This window comes from Xenopus tropicalis, chromosome 3 (genome assembly GCF_000004195.4).
Source record: "Xenopus tropicalis strain Nigerian chromosome 3, UCB_Xtro_10.0, whole genome shotgun sequence".
NCBI classification, from domain to species: domain Eukaryota; kingdom Metazoa; phylum Chordata; class Amphibia; order Anura; family Pipidae; genus Xenopus; species Xenopus tropicalis.
The window spans coordinates 134196617-134210606 of record NC_030679.2 but is presented as its reverse complement, the minus strand read 5'-3'; the positions used below and the strand labels follow the sequence as shown (position 1 = coordinate 134210606).

Below are 13990 nucleotides of genomic sequence, written 5' to 3'. Positions count from 1 at the left end.
GCAGCTCTGGGCGCTCTAGCGTTTACCGAGTTAACAACCCTGGAGCCGAAAGAGGCGGGATCTGGGCAGTTTCTATAAATAGCCGGATGGCGTCAGCGCAGCAGCTGATCCAATCATTAACCTGCAGATTTGTCCCGCCTTTCTGCTGCCAGTCAGAGCGAGACTATAGGTAACGAGACTTCACGTTGGGCGGAGACTCCTGTTTCCCACGCCTTCTCATTGGCTTCTTTCCTGCGTGACGTCAGGACTCCCGTCTCCTGGGTGACAGGGAGGGGAGGCGGGATTAGGCCTTACCTCTTTACCGGTGATCGTCAAGAAAGGGGTGGGACTTACGGGGGAGCACGATTCGAAACAGCTTGTCCAGGGGGCGGGAGGGGCTACGTTCCGTGATTGGGTAACAAGGTTTGAGTGACGACGAACAAGGCGGAGCTAATCAGGTGAGTGGGGGGGCCCTAGAGGCATCGCAGAGGAGGAGGGAAAAGGCTCCGCGGCCTGCGGGGTCCTAGAGGTGACAAGGGAGGCGGCGAGCGGGTACTGGAGGCGTCCGGTGGGAGGAGAGCCGGCAGGGCCGTCATACCGCTTCCCTGAGGTATCTGAGGTGGGGTGTTTGGGGTATGGATGGACAGGCCCAAGGCGGTATTACTGACTCTGTACCCGGCGTCTCCCAGGCTCAGGCTGCACTACAATTCCCAGCATTCTTTGGCAGCAGGGGATGCTGGGAGCTGGTGTCCCCCGGTATCAGGGAGCAGCGGTTACAGGGGCTGCGGTTACGGGGGCTGCGCTAGGCGAGGTTTGCCAGGCCATTAGTTACCTCATTGTGCATTCCTGCTCTCCCTGCCATCTTATAGGGCTCTGGGGCTGCTGGAATGGGTAGGGCTGCTGGAATGGGTAGGGCTGCTGGAATGGGTAGGGCTGCTGGAATGGGTAGGGCTGCTGGAATGGGTAGGAACACAGCTGCTATAGGTGTTAGGTGTGAGTATGGGGGGCTGGCCTGGGGGGTACCCCTAATCATTGGGGGGGTGGGGGCAGCTGCTATAGGTCCTGTGGCTGTTAGGTGTGCTGCACAGGTGTGAGTAGGGTGGGCTGACCTGGGGGGGTACCCCTAAACATGGGGGGCAGCTACTATAGGTCCTGTGGCTGTTAGGTGTGCTGCACAGGTGTGAGTAGGGTGGGCTGACCTGGGGGGGTACCCCTAAACATGGGGGGCAGCTACTATAGGTCCTGTGGCTGTTAGGTGTGCTGCACAGGTGTGAGTAGGGTGGGCTGGCCTGGGGGGTACCCCTAAACATGGGGGGCAGCTACTATAGGTCCTGTGGCTGTTAGGTGTGCCGCACAGGTGTGAGTAGGGTGGGCTGACCTGGGGGGGTACCCCTAAACATGGGGGGGGGGTGGGGGGCAGCTGCTATAGGTCCTGTGGCTGTTAGGTTTGCCGCACAGGTGTGAGTATGGTGGGCTGGCCTGGGGGGTACCCCTAAACATGGGGGGCAGCTGCTATAGGTCCTGTGGCTGTTAGGTTTGCCGCACAGGTGTGAGTAGGGTGGGCTGGCCTGCGGGGGTACCCCTAAACATGGGGGGAGGGGGGCAGCTGCTATAGGTCCTGTGGCTGTTAGGTGTGCCGCACAGGTGTGAGTAGGGTGGGCTGGCCTGGGGGGTACCCCTAAACATTGCGGGAGGGGAGGGGGAGGGGGGCAGCTGCTATAGGTCCTGTGGCTGTTAGGTTTGCCGCACAGGTGGGAGTAGGGTGGGCTGGCCTGGGGGGGTACCCCTAAACATGGGGGGCAGCTGCTATAGGTCCTGTGGCTGTTAGGTGTGCCGCACAGGTGTGAGTATGGTGGGCTGGCCTGGGGGGTACCCCTAGGCATGGCAGGAGGGGGGCAGATTGCTTTGGGGAGTGCAATGGATTTATGACTCCCTTTCTGGGGGCAATATCATATATCTAAGTGCCACTATTTAGGCCTGGTGTTTGGGTGCATTATTATCCTTTTTTCATTATTCACTCCAGTCCCCGCCCAGTGGAGCTTGCAATCTAATGTTCCTCTCACACCAGGGGCAGATTTATCTACAGCCAGTGCCTTTAAAATTTTGGAGTGTGGGGTAACCCGAGTACCTGGAGGAATTTCACAGAGACACGGGGAGATATTGCCCGGCTGGAATCTAACCGCCCCAGTGCAGCCATACTTCCACCGCACCAAAAGTCCTTCATATGTGCTGGTCAACTCCTAGCCCCTCCCAATATTCTTAACCTGTTATGGGGTTTTGGGAAATGTAATGCAACTAGACCTGGATAACAACATTGTTATAGTGTCTGTCCTATAACCATGTTAACACTTTTATTTCCATTTAATATACAGGAGAACACAAGGAAATCTGTTTACTGATTTCTGTGTGATTCCGTATAGGAATGACTTAGTAGGGCTTGGGGCTGGAATGGAGATAGAGAGGTGGCGGCCAAACAGCCCACAGCACAGTTGGCCACTAGACTGATAGTGATTAATGCCCACTTTACAAAGTTGTAATGTTTTATCCTTTTCTATTAATATATTGTAGGCTTTACAGTTGGACTGGCGAGAGATGTGTAATCAAGAGGTAACTGAATAAGTTTCTCATCGCAGGTCTTAAACTTATCGGTGGGGGGCGTTTGTCCAGAACTTAGAGGACCCGTCCGCCCCCCACCATGGGCAACGCGGCTACCGCAAAGAAGGGCGGCGAGATAGAAAGTGGTGAGTACTCTCCTCTCTTGGCACTGTCCTATCCCCTCCCCGAGTGTTCCCAAGCCAATGGGCGCCAATCAGGTGTTTGCTTACAACCAGCCGAAGCAGAAGACCGGTAAATACTGGCTTCGAATTGGCTAGTAGAGTTTGGCCACCTTTGCTTGTTATATTTTGCTATGCAGAGGCAGCACCTTGCTCTCTTTTTCCCATACAAGGATTAGTATGATCTCCCAGGCTTATTCACCTTCTCCTGCAAGTAATCCTCACTGCGTCAACCACTCTACACCTTAACTGCAACATTTTGTACCTACTCTTTATATAGTACTTATTGCTTTTGCTAGGAGGGGCACCCTAATAACCCTTGGAAAGGGATATGCATGTATATATAATTATTATATTGCTCCAACATATTCCCTAGCATTGTACTATATGATATTTATTCTCTTTTTTTATATAGTAAATAACTTTGTATTGGCGGAGCTGTAAGTGATTACTGGTGTAAAAGCATAATCTCTCTAAGCAGTAAGGCTTATGGCACTCAGTGTTTCTCTGCCAATGTAGTTTGTTCAGCACCCAGTGCCCACCCAGTACCTCCTGTCATTCATATGAATGTAAACTGTCTCTGCTTGTGACACACCTCTCTTTCACCCTGTGTATTTTCAGTCAGGTGATCAACAGGTGACACCCATTCATATAAATGGCATTTGGCTTGAAGGCTGGGCACCCATCTTGTGGGCTGGCAGATCTGACAGGGAGGGCAGAGATGTGATTAGCTGCACACTTCCTTCTGTACTCTTGGGGGAATAAGCACCAGGGCATACCCACCAGCTATTTTATGAGATTTCCTCTGTAAGCCATATTTATCACCAAAAGTGCGGTGCTCAAAAATAGACACAACTTTGTGCACAAATCGACAACATTTGTAAGGGCTCTGGCACACGGGGGAGATTAGTCGCCCGCGACAAAACTCCCTGTTCGCGGGCGACTAATCTCCCCGAGTTGCCATGACCCGCCATCCCGCCGGCGAACATGTAAGACTCGCGAGTCTTTTTCGGCGGTTTCGGGAAATCATCCCGCCGGCGAACATGTAAGTTACATGTTCGCCGGCGGGATGGCGGGTCATGGCAACTCGGGGAGATTAGTCGCCCGCGAACAGGGAGTTTTGTCGCGGGCGACTAATCTCCCCCGTGTGCCAGAGCCCTTAAGGTTATTTGCACACAAACATGCTCCTTGTACTTCCATACGGACCTATTATTTATAATACTTGGGACCTGGGGTATAGTGGATAAGGGGTCTTTCTATAATTTGGATCTCCATGCTGTTAGCTTGCGAAAAATCATTTTAATATTAAATAAACCCAACAGGATTGTTCTGCTCCCCAATAAGGGGTAATTATATCTTAGTTGGGATCAAGTACAGGTACTGTTTTATTATTACAGAGAAAAGGGAATCATTTAACCATGAAATAAACCCAATAGGGCTGTTCTGCCCCAATAAGGGGTAATTATATCTTAGTTGGGATCAAGTACAGGTACTGTTTTATTATTACAGAGAAAAGGGAATCATTTAACCATGAAATAAACCCAATAGGGCTGTTCTGTCCCCAATAAGGGGTAATTATATCTTAGTTGGGATCAAGTACAGGTACTGTTTTATTATTACAGAGAAAAGGGAATCATTTAACCATGAAATAAACCCAACAGGATTGTTCTGCTCCCCAATAAGGGGTAATTATATCTTAGTTGGGATCAAGTACAGGTACTGTTTTATTATTACAGAGAAAAGGGAATCATTTTACCATGAAATAAACCCAACAGGATTGTTCTGCTCCCCAATAAGGGGTAATTATATCTTAGTTGGGATCAAGTACAGGTACTGTTTTATTATTACAGAGAAAAGGGAATCATTTAACCATTAAATAAACCCAATAGGGCTGTTCTGCCCCCAATAAGGGGTAATTATATCTTAGTTGGGATCAAGTACAGGTACTGTTTTATTATTACAGAGAAAAGGGAATCATTTAACCATTAAATAAACCCAATAGGGCTGTTCTGCCCCCAATAAGGGGTAATTATATCTTAGTTGGGATCAAGTACAGGTACTGTTTTTTTATTACAGAGAAAAGGGAATCATTTAACCATTAAATAAACCCAATAGGGCTGTTCTGCCCCCAATAAGGGGTCATTATATGTTAGTTGGGATCAAGTACAGATACTGTTTTATTATTACAGAGAAAGGGAATCATTTAACCATTAAATAAACCCAATAGGGCTGTTCTGCCCCCAATAAGGGGTAATTATATCTTTGTTGGAATCAAGTACGGGTACTGTTTTATTATTACAGAGAAAAGGGAATCATTTAACCATTAAATAAACCCAATAGGGCTGTTCTGCCCCAATAAGGGGCAATTATATCTTAGTTGGGATCAAGTACAGGTACTGTTTTATTATTACAGAGAAAAAGAAAATCATTTTTTAAAATTTGAATATGGTTAAAATTGAGTTTCCGGTAACAGATCCCATACCTGTAGTAGTAGGAGGTGCCTGATAGTGTGCCAGTATGCTTTTTGATGCTGTGGAACCATGGAATTGCCAACACCATGACCCTGGCAGTAATTCCAGGGTTTCCACAGTAGGTTGCGCCAGCAGCTGCCACTGACTCGTGCCAAGTGAGTCCCACACTAACGCCGCTATTAACTGGAATTTGAGGGGAAAAAAATCCACCATCCAGTAATAATTGTAATTAAAAGCTCCTAATAATACTTTCTCCCTGCCGTGTTGTATTTAAGCACACTGTGCTGTGGCACTATATAAAGCCAGGTCAGTGCCTGCTTGTTAAAGGCATTAGTGAGCCTAACAGGAAGGCCGTTATGCAATATATCTCATTTAGAATCGGAGCGTATCCCATTCTTCTATAATCCTTTACATATTTGGTATTTGTTTACTTTAGGGAGATGCTGCTATCATTCTTCATACTTTTCTTTGTTTAAATAAGCTCCGGTGAGTGCCGGAATGAATAGCCCGACTGTATTGCGGTGCCAGCAGAGGGATTATTATCCTTTACTTATATAGTGCCAACATATACCGCAATGTTGTACAGAGATTATACATTATTCCCATCAGTCCTTGCCCCAGTGGAGCTTACAATCTAGCACTATCCTATGGGGGAGAGTGTGGGAGGGAACCAGAGTACCCCAAGGAAGGGGGGAACATAAGAACTCCTTGAAGATAGCGTCCTGCCTGGAATTAATGGGGTTATTCACATTTGAGTATGATGTAGACCGTTTGCAATTGGTCTTTATTATTTATAGTTTTGTTTTTTTTAATGATTTCATTTTTTTTTTGTTCAGCAGCTCTCCAGTTTGGGGTTTCAGCAGCTATGTGGTTGCTGGGGTACAAATTATCTTAGCAACCAGGGAGTAATTTGAATGAGAGAATGATATATGGATAGGAGAGGGCATGGATAGAAACATAAGTAATAAAAGGTAACAATACAATTGTAGCCTCACAGAGCAATAGGTTTTTGGCTGCCAGGGTCAGTGACCCCCATTTGAAAGCTGGAAAGAGTCAGAAGAAGGCAAGTAAATCAAAAACAATAAAAAATAAATAATGAAGACCAACTGAAAAGTTGCTCAGAATTGGGCATTCTATAACATACTAAAAGTTAACACAAAGGTGAACCACCCCCTTTAAACCTAGGACCGTGATGCTTCAAGGTAACAATACTATGCGTAGAGCAGCCATTCATTATATGGCTTCCCGGCCAAAGGAACACTAGCTGTAGTGTCAAAGTCTGAACAATTTCATGTCTTAGTTTGAATTTTGGGTCTGTGTGGCTCCTGTGTGTGTTACCCTTTAGCTATGGGAGATTCTGGGCTTCTAGTACAACTCGGTGTATGTATACATGTATTATATAATAATATGTATTTATGCTGCCTTTATTCTGCTTCTCTTGTTACATAACAGTAAATACACCCGTTAAGGAGAAATCTGAAAAACTGGACTTTCCACTCCAAAATGTTAAATCGCCCATAGCAATCTGCCTAAACGACTCCATGTCGTAGTCAGGACAGCAGTGTTCCATATCAACACAGTCGCAAGGCTACAGTAAAGGCAAGCAAGAGAGAAAGCAATGACAAAGGGTCATACATAAGTCACTGAAGGGGAAGTTCTCCTTTAACTTTACTTTTAGTATGGTGTAGACAGTTATTTTCTGAGACAAACTGCAGTTGGTCTTTAGTTTTTGTGGGTTTTAAATGATTTAGCTTTTTGTTCAGTTTGGTTTTCAGCTGCTATCTGGTTGCTAGGGTATAATTTATCCTAGCAACCAGGCAGTGGTCAGAATGTCTGGAAGATGAATAGCAGATGGTCTAAATAGAAAGATAATAAAAACAAAGTAATAAAAAGTAATTTGCAGCCTCACAAAGTAATAGAAAATTGCCCGCCACATTCCCCATCCCCCCAAACACATTTGCACGTTCAAATAGGCCCCCGGAAGGGAGGGCCTTAATACTGGCGTACCGGCTGTGCGGGGTACATGCCTAGTGCCTCCCCCCCCCCCCCCCCCCTTCCCGCCAAAAACAGACAGCATTTTACATTGTATGCTGGAGAGAGGCAGAGGAGGAAAGTAAATTAATTAAAAAAACTATAAAAAAAAAATGGAGGTCCGGTGACTAAGTTGGGACATTTAAATGTTAACTTAAAGGTGAACTTCCCCTTTACAAGGAAGACACAGTCAAATTTAATGAGCAAAGAAAAAGACAACACATATGAAAATAAAAGGGGAGCTGTTTGCTGACACAGGCTGGAATCAGCCAATGAGAACAGAGGAAACCTGTCGGTGACTCACAGCATGATTGGTTGGTTGCTAAATAGCAATATAAGCTGTTAGATATGTAACTGTAAGAAAATTAGTAGAGACTACAAACAGTGCATCTTGAAAAATCAGAGGGGGGAGACAAAAATGCTTTAGTTCTCCTGTATGTATGTGTGTGTGTGTGTGTATGTGTGTGTATATATATATATATATATATATATATATATATAATATGCAGAGCGCTGGCTGTAAACTGCCTCCATTTAGTGTATCTTTCCTTATTGCTCCATCTGTTGTATATAGGAAGTGCTGGGTGCTACTATGAGCCCTCATTGCCCGGGCCTCGCAGTGACAAAGAGGAACTGAGGGACCCGTGGGCCGACATGTGCCTTTGATTTATAATGAGCTCTGCCAACACCCATGCCTACAGCATATGGCGCCCGTCCCACTTGTTATGAGTAAATAAGATTGCGGCTGCACAAACAGTTAGACTTGTCCTGAAAAAAAGCACAGTGTGTTGTACAGAGGGAAATGTTCCCTGCCAATTATTCTTACCAGGTGGCTCACCCAAAATGGAATAGAGATTTTATTTTTCAGGGGAAACTTATCATCTGAAGAATTTCACACCTGAAAAGCATGTTCTGAAACTTAATGATAACAAACTAAACCTTTCCCCTTTTTATCTGCAAACTAATTATTCTAATCAGTGCCAAACAATTCCAGACCACTGAGTGGGTGTGGCCTAGTGTCACATGACTAGAAAAAAAAAAGCAGACAGACCCTTGCGTACCGAGATATAAGTAAGCAGAAAAGTGGCTAATAACTCTTTAAAAATAAAGGGAAAGGTGGGTTACGATCGGGCCGTTCTGTAATATACAGGTTATGGGATCCCTTATCCGAAAACCCGTTATCCAAAAAGTTCCGAATTACGGAAAGGCCATCTCCCATGGACACCATTATAAGCAATAATTCTAATTTTTAAAAATTATTTCCTTTTTCTCTGTAATAATAAAACAGTACCTGTACTTGATCCCAACTAAGATATAATTACCCCTTATTGGGGCAGAACAGCCCTATTGGGTTTATTTAATGGTTAAATGATTCCCTTTTCTCTGTAATAATAAAACAGTACCTGTACTTGATCCCAACTAAGATGTAATTAGCCCTTATTGGGGGCAGAACAGCCCTATTGGGTTTATTTAATGTTTAAATGATTCCCTTTTCTCTGTAATAATAAAACAGTACCTGTACTTGATCCCAACTAAGATATAATTACCCCTTATTGGGGCAGAACAGCCCTATTGGGTTTATTTCATGGTTAAATGATTCCCTTTTCTCTGTAATAATAAAACAGTACCTGTACTTGATCCCAACTAAGATATAATTACCCCTTATTGGGGGCAGAACAGCCCTATTGGGTTTATTTAATGGTTAAATGATTCCCTTTTCTCTGTAATAATAAAACAGTACCTGTACTTGATCCCAAGTAAGATATTGGAATAAATATTCAATATTTGAATGATTTTTAGCAGACTTAATTTATGGAGATCCAAATTACGGAAAGATCCCTTATCCAGAAAACCCCAGGTCCCAAACATTCTTGATTGAGGTCCCATACCTGTACTAGAAGTTAAATGAGAAGGAAAGGTATAATCACTGGCTCTCCTACATTAGTTACCTGGACTTGTCCAGTTTTCAGCCAACAGGTAGCTAATTATAATCACTGGGGGTACCTAACAAACACACCACTCTCCATGGGTCTGCACCTATTTAGTTATTTATTTTGACTTATGGGAGGAATTCCAATGTCAGCCCTAGTTTCATGTCAGTTCTGTTCTCGTTTGCACTGATGGGCAGTGGGAGGAGCTAAAGAATTTTATGGGAATGAGAAAAATGGCTCAGATTAGCCAAGGCAGAATGTGCAAGTAGCTTTAGTGCAGCCAGGGCAGCCCTCGGACAATAACATACTTTCATATTTATGTCATTGTCATTAAACAACAAAAGTTCATTGGGCCTTAATTTCCAAAATATGTACCAGGGCAGTTCTGGGGTTTATAACAAAGCCACACCCACTTTAAAGGGGTTGTTCACCTTTAAATGATCTTTTATTATGATGTTGACCAGGGGTCCCCAACCTTTTTTTACCTGTCACATTTGTGCCAACCAATGCCTGCCAGAGTACCGTAGGATCCCCAGTGGGCCTCGGCCAAGGACAGTTCCAACCAGCCCTTTCTTATTTCCACCATTGGTCTGTAAGATACATATTGTATTTAGCAATATGTACATATTGTATTTTGGGGGGTCCCCAAAACTTTCTGACTCTTGAGCAACATTTAAATATAAAAAAAAGTTGGGGAGCAATGCAAGCATGTTAAAAGTTCCTAGGGGGCGACTAATAAAGGCTGTGATTGGCTATATGGTAGCCCAACATGGACTGGCAGCCTACAGGAGGCTCTAATTGGCAGTATACATAGTCTTTATGACTCCAAGTCAGAAATTCAAAAATGAACACCTGAGGGGTTGGGGTTGGGGAGCAACATGTTGCTTGGGATCCACTTGTTGGGAGATCACTGATATTCTGATACAATTGGTCTTCATTGTTTAGTTTTTATGGTTTTTAGTCATTTAGCTTTTTTGTTCAGCTCCATTTTGCTATTTTAACAGCTCTCTGGTTGCTTGGGTCTTTTTTACCCTAGCAACCAGGCAGCGGATTGAACGAGAGACGGGAATACGAGAGGACTACAGAGGAATAGTTTTTGACTGCCGCTGTCAAGCGAACCCCTATTTGGAAGCTGGAAAGAGGCGGAAGAGGAAAGCAAATAATTCAAAAATTATAGAAAATAAATAATGGAAAGCAAATGCAATGTTGCTAGTAATAGGGCATCCTATCTGTCCTTTGAGGGACAGATTAGAGAAATTGGGAGGCGTTTCTTTGCTGTTGAAGCTCTGAACTATGGACAAGTGGGCACTGGGCGTTAGTCTAGGGAAGTTTGAGAGGACAAAATCATATAGCAGCATTGTGTTTTTCCTTCACGGAGGCTGATAAATTAAAGGAGAACTTAACCCCGCCCCCCAGACAAAAGCCCCAATTCACTGCCATCTAATGAGCCCTCTCCCTCCCTGCAGAGTTTATTTCAGTGAAGAGTGTCTATGATAGTAAAGCTGGCCTATACAAGCAGAACAGCTCTGTGGGATTTCATTGCTTTGGACTATAGGATGGCAGCCAATCAGCGACTAGACTGACCAAATAAGAACCTGTCTATTGTAACATGTTATGGTATTTGGGTAAGGGCCTTTAGGACTTCTAGTAAGATAGAGACCTGCACTGTTCTATTTTGCCAGGCCCAACCAATACCTGGCTACTCCCAGCCTGACCCCCTTCCCAGCATGCTGAACCCAGTTACTTCCATCCTGCCCACCCCACATGTAGTATATATATAATGTGTGTGTTTAGTTGCTTTACCCTCTGTTGATCACTAGGGGGTGTCCTTCTATACCGCTCAGTTTAGTGTATGTCTATATTAACTAAAGTTTGTGGGTTCCTTATTTTTTGGTTACCCCCAGCCTGACCCTTACCCCCTTCCAAGCATGCTGAATCCAATTCACTTCCATCCTGCCCATCCCAGATACTGCTGGCCTATCAGATGATGATTGGTTGGCGTTTTCCAAAGCAAAGTGCTGATGGCCACTAGCACTAGGGGCAAATTTATCTTACCCCCATATGTAATTAAAGGCACTAAATTTGCCCAGGAGCAGTAACCCATAGCAACCGATTAGATGTTTGCTTTTAAACAGATGACCAGTAAATTCTACCTGCTGATTGGTTGCTATGGTTTACTGCTCCTGGGCAAATTTAATGCCTTTTATTACATGACACCATTAGTCAGATGTTCGTTAATGTTTGCTCTTTTAGGTTTCGAGTTTAGAAGTCAGACTTGATAATCATTGGGTGTCCCCAGAATGAAAAAAAATTCAAAAACCTCTAAATTTAAAAAAAATTGCAGTGTTTCTTAAATAATTAACTACATTTTTCAATGTACTGCGCATTCATTTAAAGCATTCAAACTCTATAAACTATAAAGGGGCCGAAATCTAAAACACAGGCCAAGTCGCCGGCCAAACTTTTTATTAAGATACTGTACAGTCAGGTAATTGGTGCTGTACAGTCACTAGAGGCCACATAAAACAGCCAGAGGGGCCATAATTGGCCCACGGGCCTTGTGTTTGACACATGATTTAAAAGGTAAACTTCCCCTTTAAATGAGTGACTTCCAACTGTTCCACTGAACAGGGAGGAGCAGGGCAAGGCTGAGAGTCCTTGTAGGTCCGAGTCCATCTGACTCGAAGCAGGTATACGGTAGCAGAAGGGTTAAGCTTGTTCTACGGCAGGTTACTGCTAATGAGCTTTTATCCTGGGTTAATCCCCTTTTGCAGCTATTTATAGCAAGCTCCTCCCCCTTCATAACAGGGTCAGTTTTGGGCGTCTGATTCCCACCCCTCAGCGAGCCATTGCATCCCATTACAGCGGAACCTGAATCTCTGCTGTCGATGCTTTCCGGAGGCATCTTCCGGCGCTGGAAACTGGCGACTTCTCAGCTCAGCCCCTCTCCCCCTAACCTGGACCGCGAGGGGCAGGAGCGTTACGGTACAGCTGAACAAGCCATTAGGCGTAGGGGGGGCAAGACTGATGTGTAGGGCAAAATTATGGTGATCGCATTGTGGGTTGTGTCGTGAAGGTGCCAGTGGGGCAAATACTGAATCTGTAGCAAGGGGGCAAATGCCTTCCAAAGTCATAATAATACAGAGCATGCAGTCTGGGGAGGGAGGGCTAAAATGAACTCGATGGCAAGCTCTTGGGTAACCATGTAAGATGGCATATTGTATCCAGGGCCCTCGCCTCTACACAGACATGTAGTTGCCCCGAGCTGTTGGTGGGTTGCTGGGGCAGTAAAGCCTTGCTTGCTTCTTCATCATCAGCTGGCCTCTGTTTCACTAGTCTGAACCACCAGTTCAGAGAAAAACCTTTAATATCGGCTACATTTACAGATACCTTTGAAACCATTGTGTGTAATTAATGTATTTAAATTGCTTAAAATTTTAATTGATACCATCAGCCATAATAATGTCTTTCCAGTGATTACATCATCTTTAAGTCAATGAGCTGTTTGCCACCCTATTTATTTCTGGGGATTTCCTCACTTGTCTGTAATTATGACACACACTGAGTAACAACAAATGGAACATACATTAGTTTTAAAGGGGTTGTTCATCATTTGAGAAAGTAACTTTTTATTTGTAGTTTTTTAATTTTTAGTTTTTGTTCAGGAACTCTCCAATTTGTCAGCACTTATCTGGTTGCTAGGGTTCAAATTACCTTAGTAACCGGGGAGTGGTCTAAATGAGAGACTAGTATATGAATAGGAGAAGACCTGAATAGAAAAGATAAGTAATAAAAAAGTAACAATAATAATAACATTGTAGCCTCATACAGCAAATAGTTTTTTGCCTGCAGGGGTCAGTGACTCCCATTTTTAAAGCTGGAAAGAGTTAGTTATTTAAAAAACTAAAGAAAAATAATGAAGACCATCTGAAAAGTTGCTTAGAATTTGCCTTGCTATAACATACTAAAAGTTATCTTACAGGTGAACCACCCATTTAAGGAAGGGATGGATTTAATTGGGCAGCTGGACTATTGTGTCCATCTAGTGATGCAGAGCAGTCTGCCGGGCTCTGGTGAGACGTTCTGGTTAGTCAAGAAAGTCACTAAAGGGAGGAGAAGTAGCCAATGTCTGTTGCACAGAATGCCCAGTGGGGTACCTAAGGGGGCTGCAGAGAATGCCCAGTGGGGTACGTAAGGGGGCTGCAGAGAATGCACAGTGGGGGTACGTAAGGGGGCCGCAGAATGCACAGTGGGGTAAGTAAGGGGGCCGCAGAATGCACAGTGGGGTAAGTAAGGGGGCCACAGAATGCACAGTGGGGTACGTAAGGGGGCCACAGAATGCACAGTGGGGTACGTAAGGGGGCCACAGAATGCACAGTGGGGTACGTAAGGGGGCCACAGAATGCACAGTGGGGTACGTAAGGGGGCCACAGAATGCACAGTGGGGGTATGTAAGGGGGCCACAGAATGCACAGTGGGGGTACGTAAGGGGGCCACAGAATGCACAGTGGGGGTACGTAAGGGGGCCGCAGAATGCACAGTGGGGGTACGTAAGGGGGCCGCAGAATGCACAGTGGGGTAAGTAAGGGGGCCGCAGAATGCACAGTGGGGTAAGTAAGGGGGCCGCAGAATGCACAGTGGGGTAAGTAAGGGGGCCACAGAATGCACAGTGGGGTACGTAAGGGGGCCGCAGAATGCACAGTGGGGTACGTAAGGGGGCCGCAGAATGCACAGTGGGGTACGTAAGGGGGCCGCAGGATGCACAGTGGGGTATGTAAGGGGGCCACAGAATGCATAGTGGGGT

The 13990-nt window shown here is 45.0% G+C and overlaps 1 protein-coding gene across 6 annotated transcripts in view; it reads left to right on the top strand.

Moving 5' to 3' along the window:
• The first annotated feature begins 333 nt into the window (after window positions 1-333).
• The window catches only part of prkaca (protein kinase, cAMP-dependent, alpha catalytic subunit), a 31397-nt gene continuing 17740 nt past the window's right edge, over window positions 334-13990 (top strand). Inside the window, exons 1-2 of one of the 6 annotated variants that reach the window (XM_012953069.3) lie at window positions 334-437; window positions 2613-2720. In XM_012953069.3, the coding sequence (XP_012808523.1) occupies window positions 2675-2720 (46 nt within the window). In that variant the 5' untranslated portion in view covers window positions 334-437; window positions 2613-2674. 6 annotated transcript variants of the gene reach the window in all.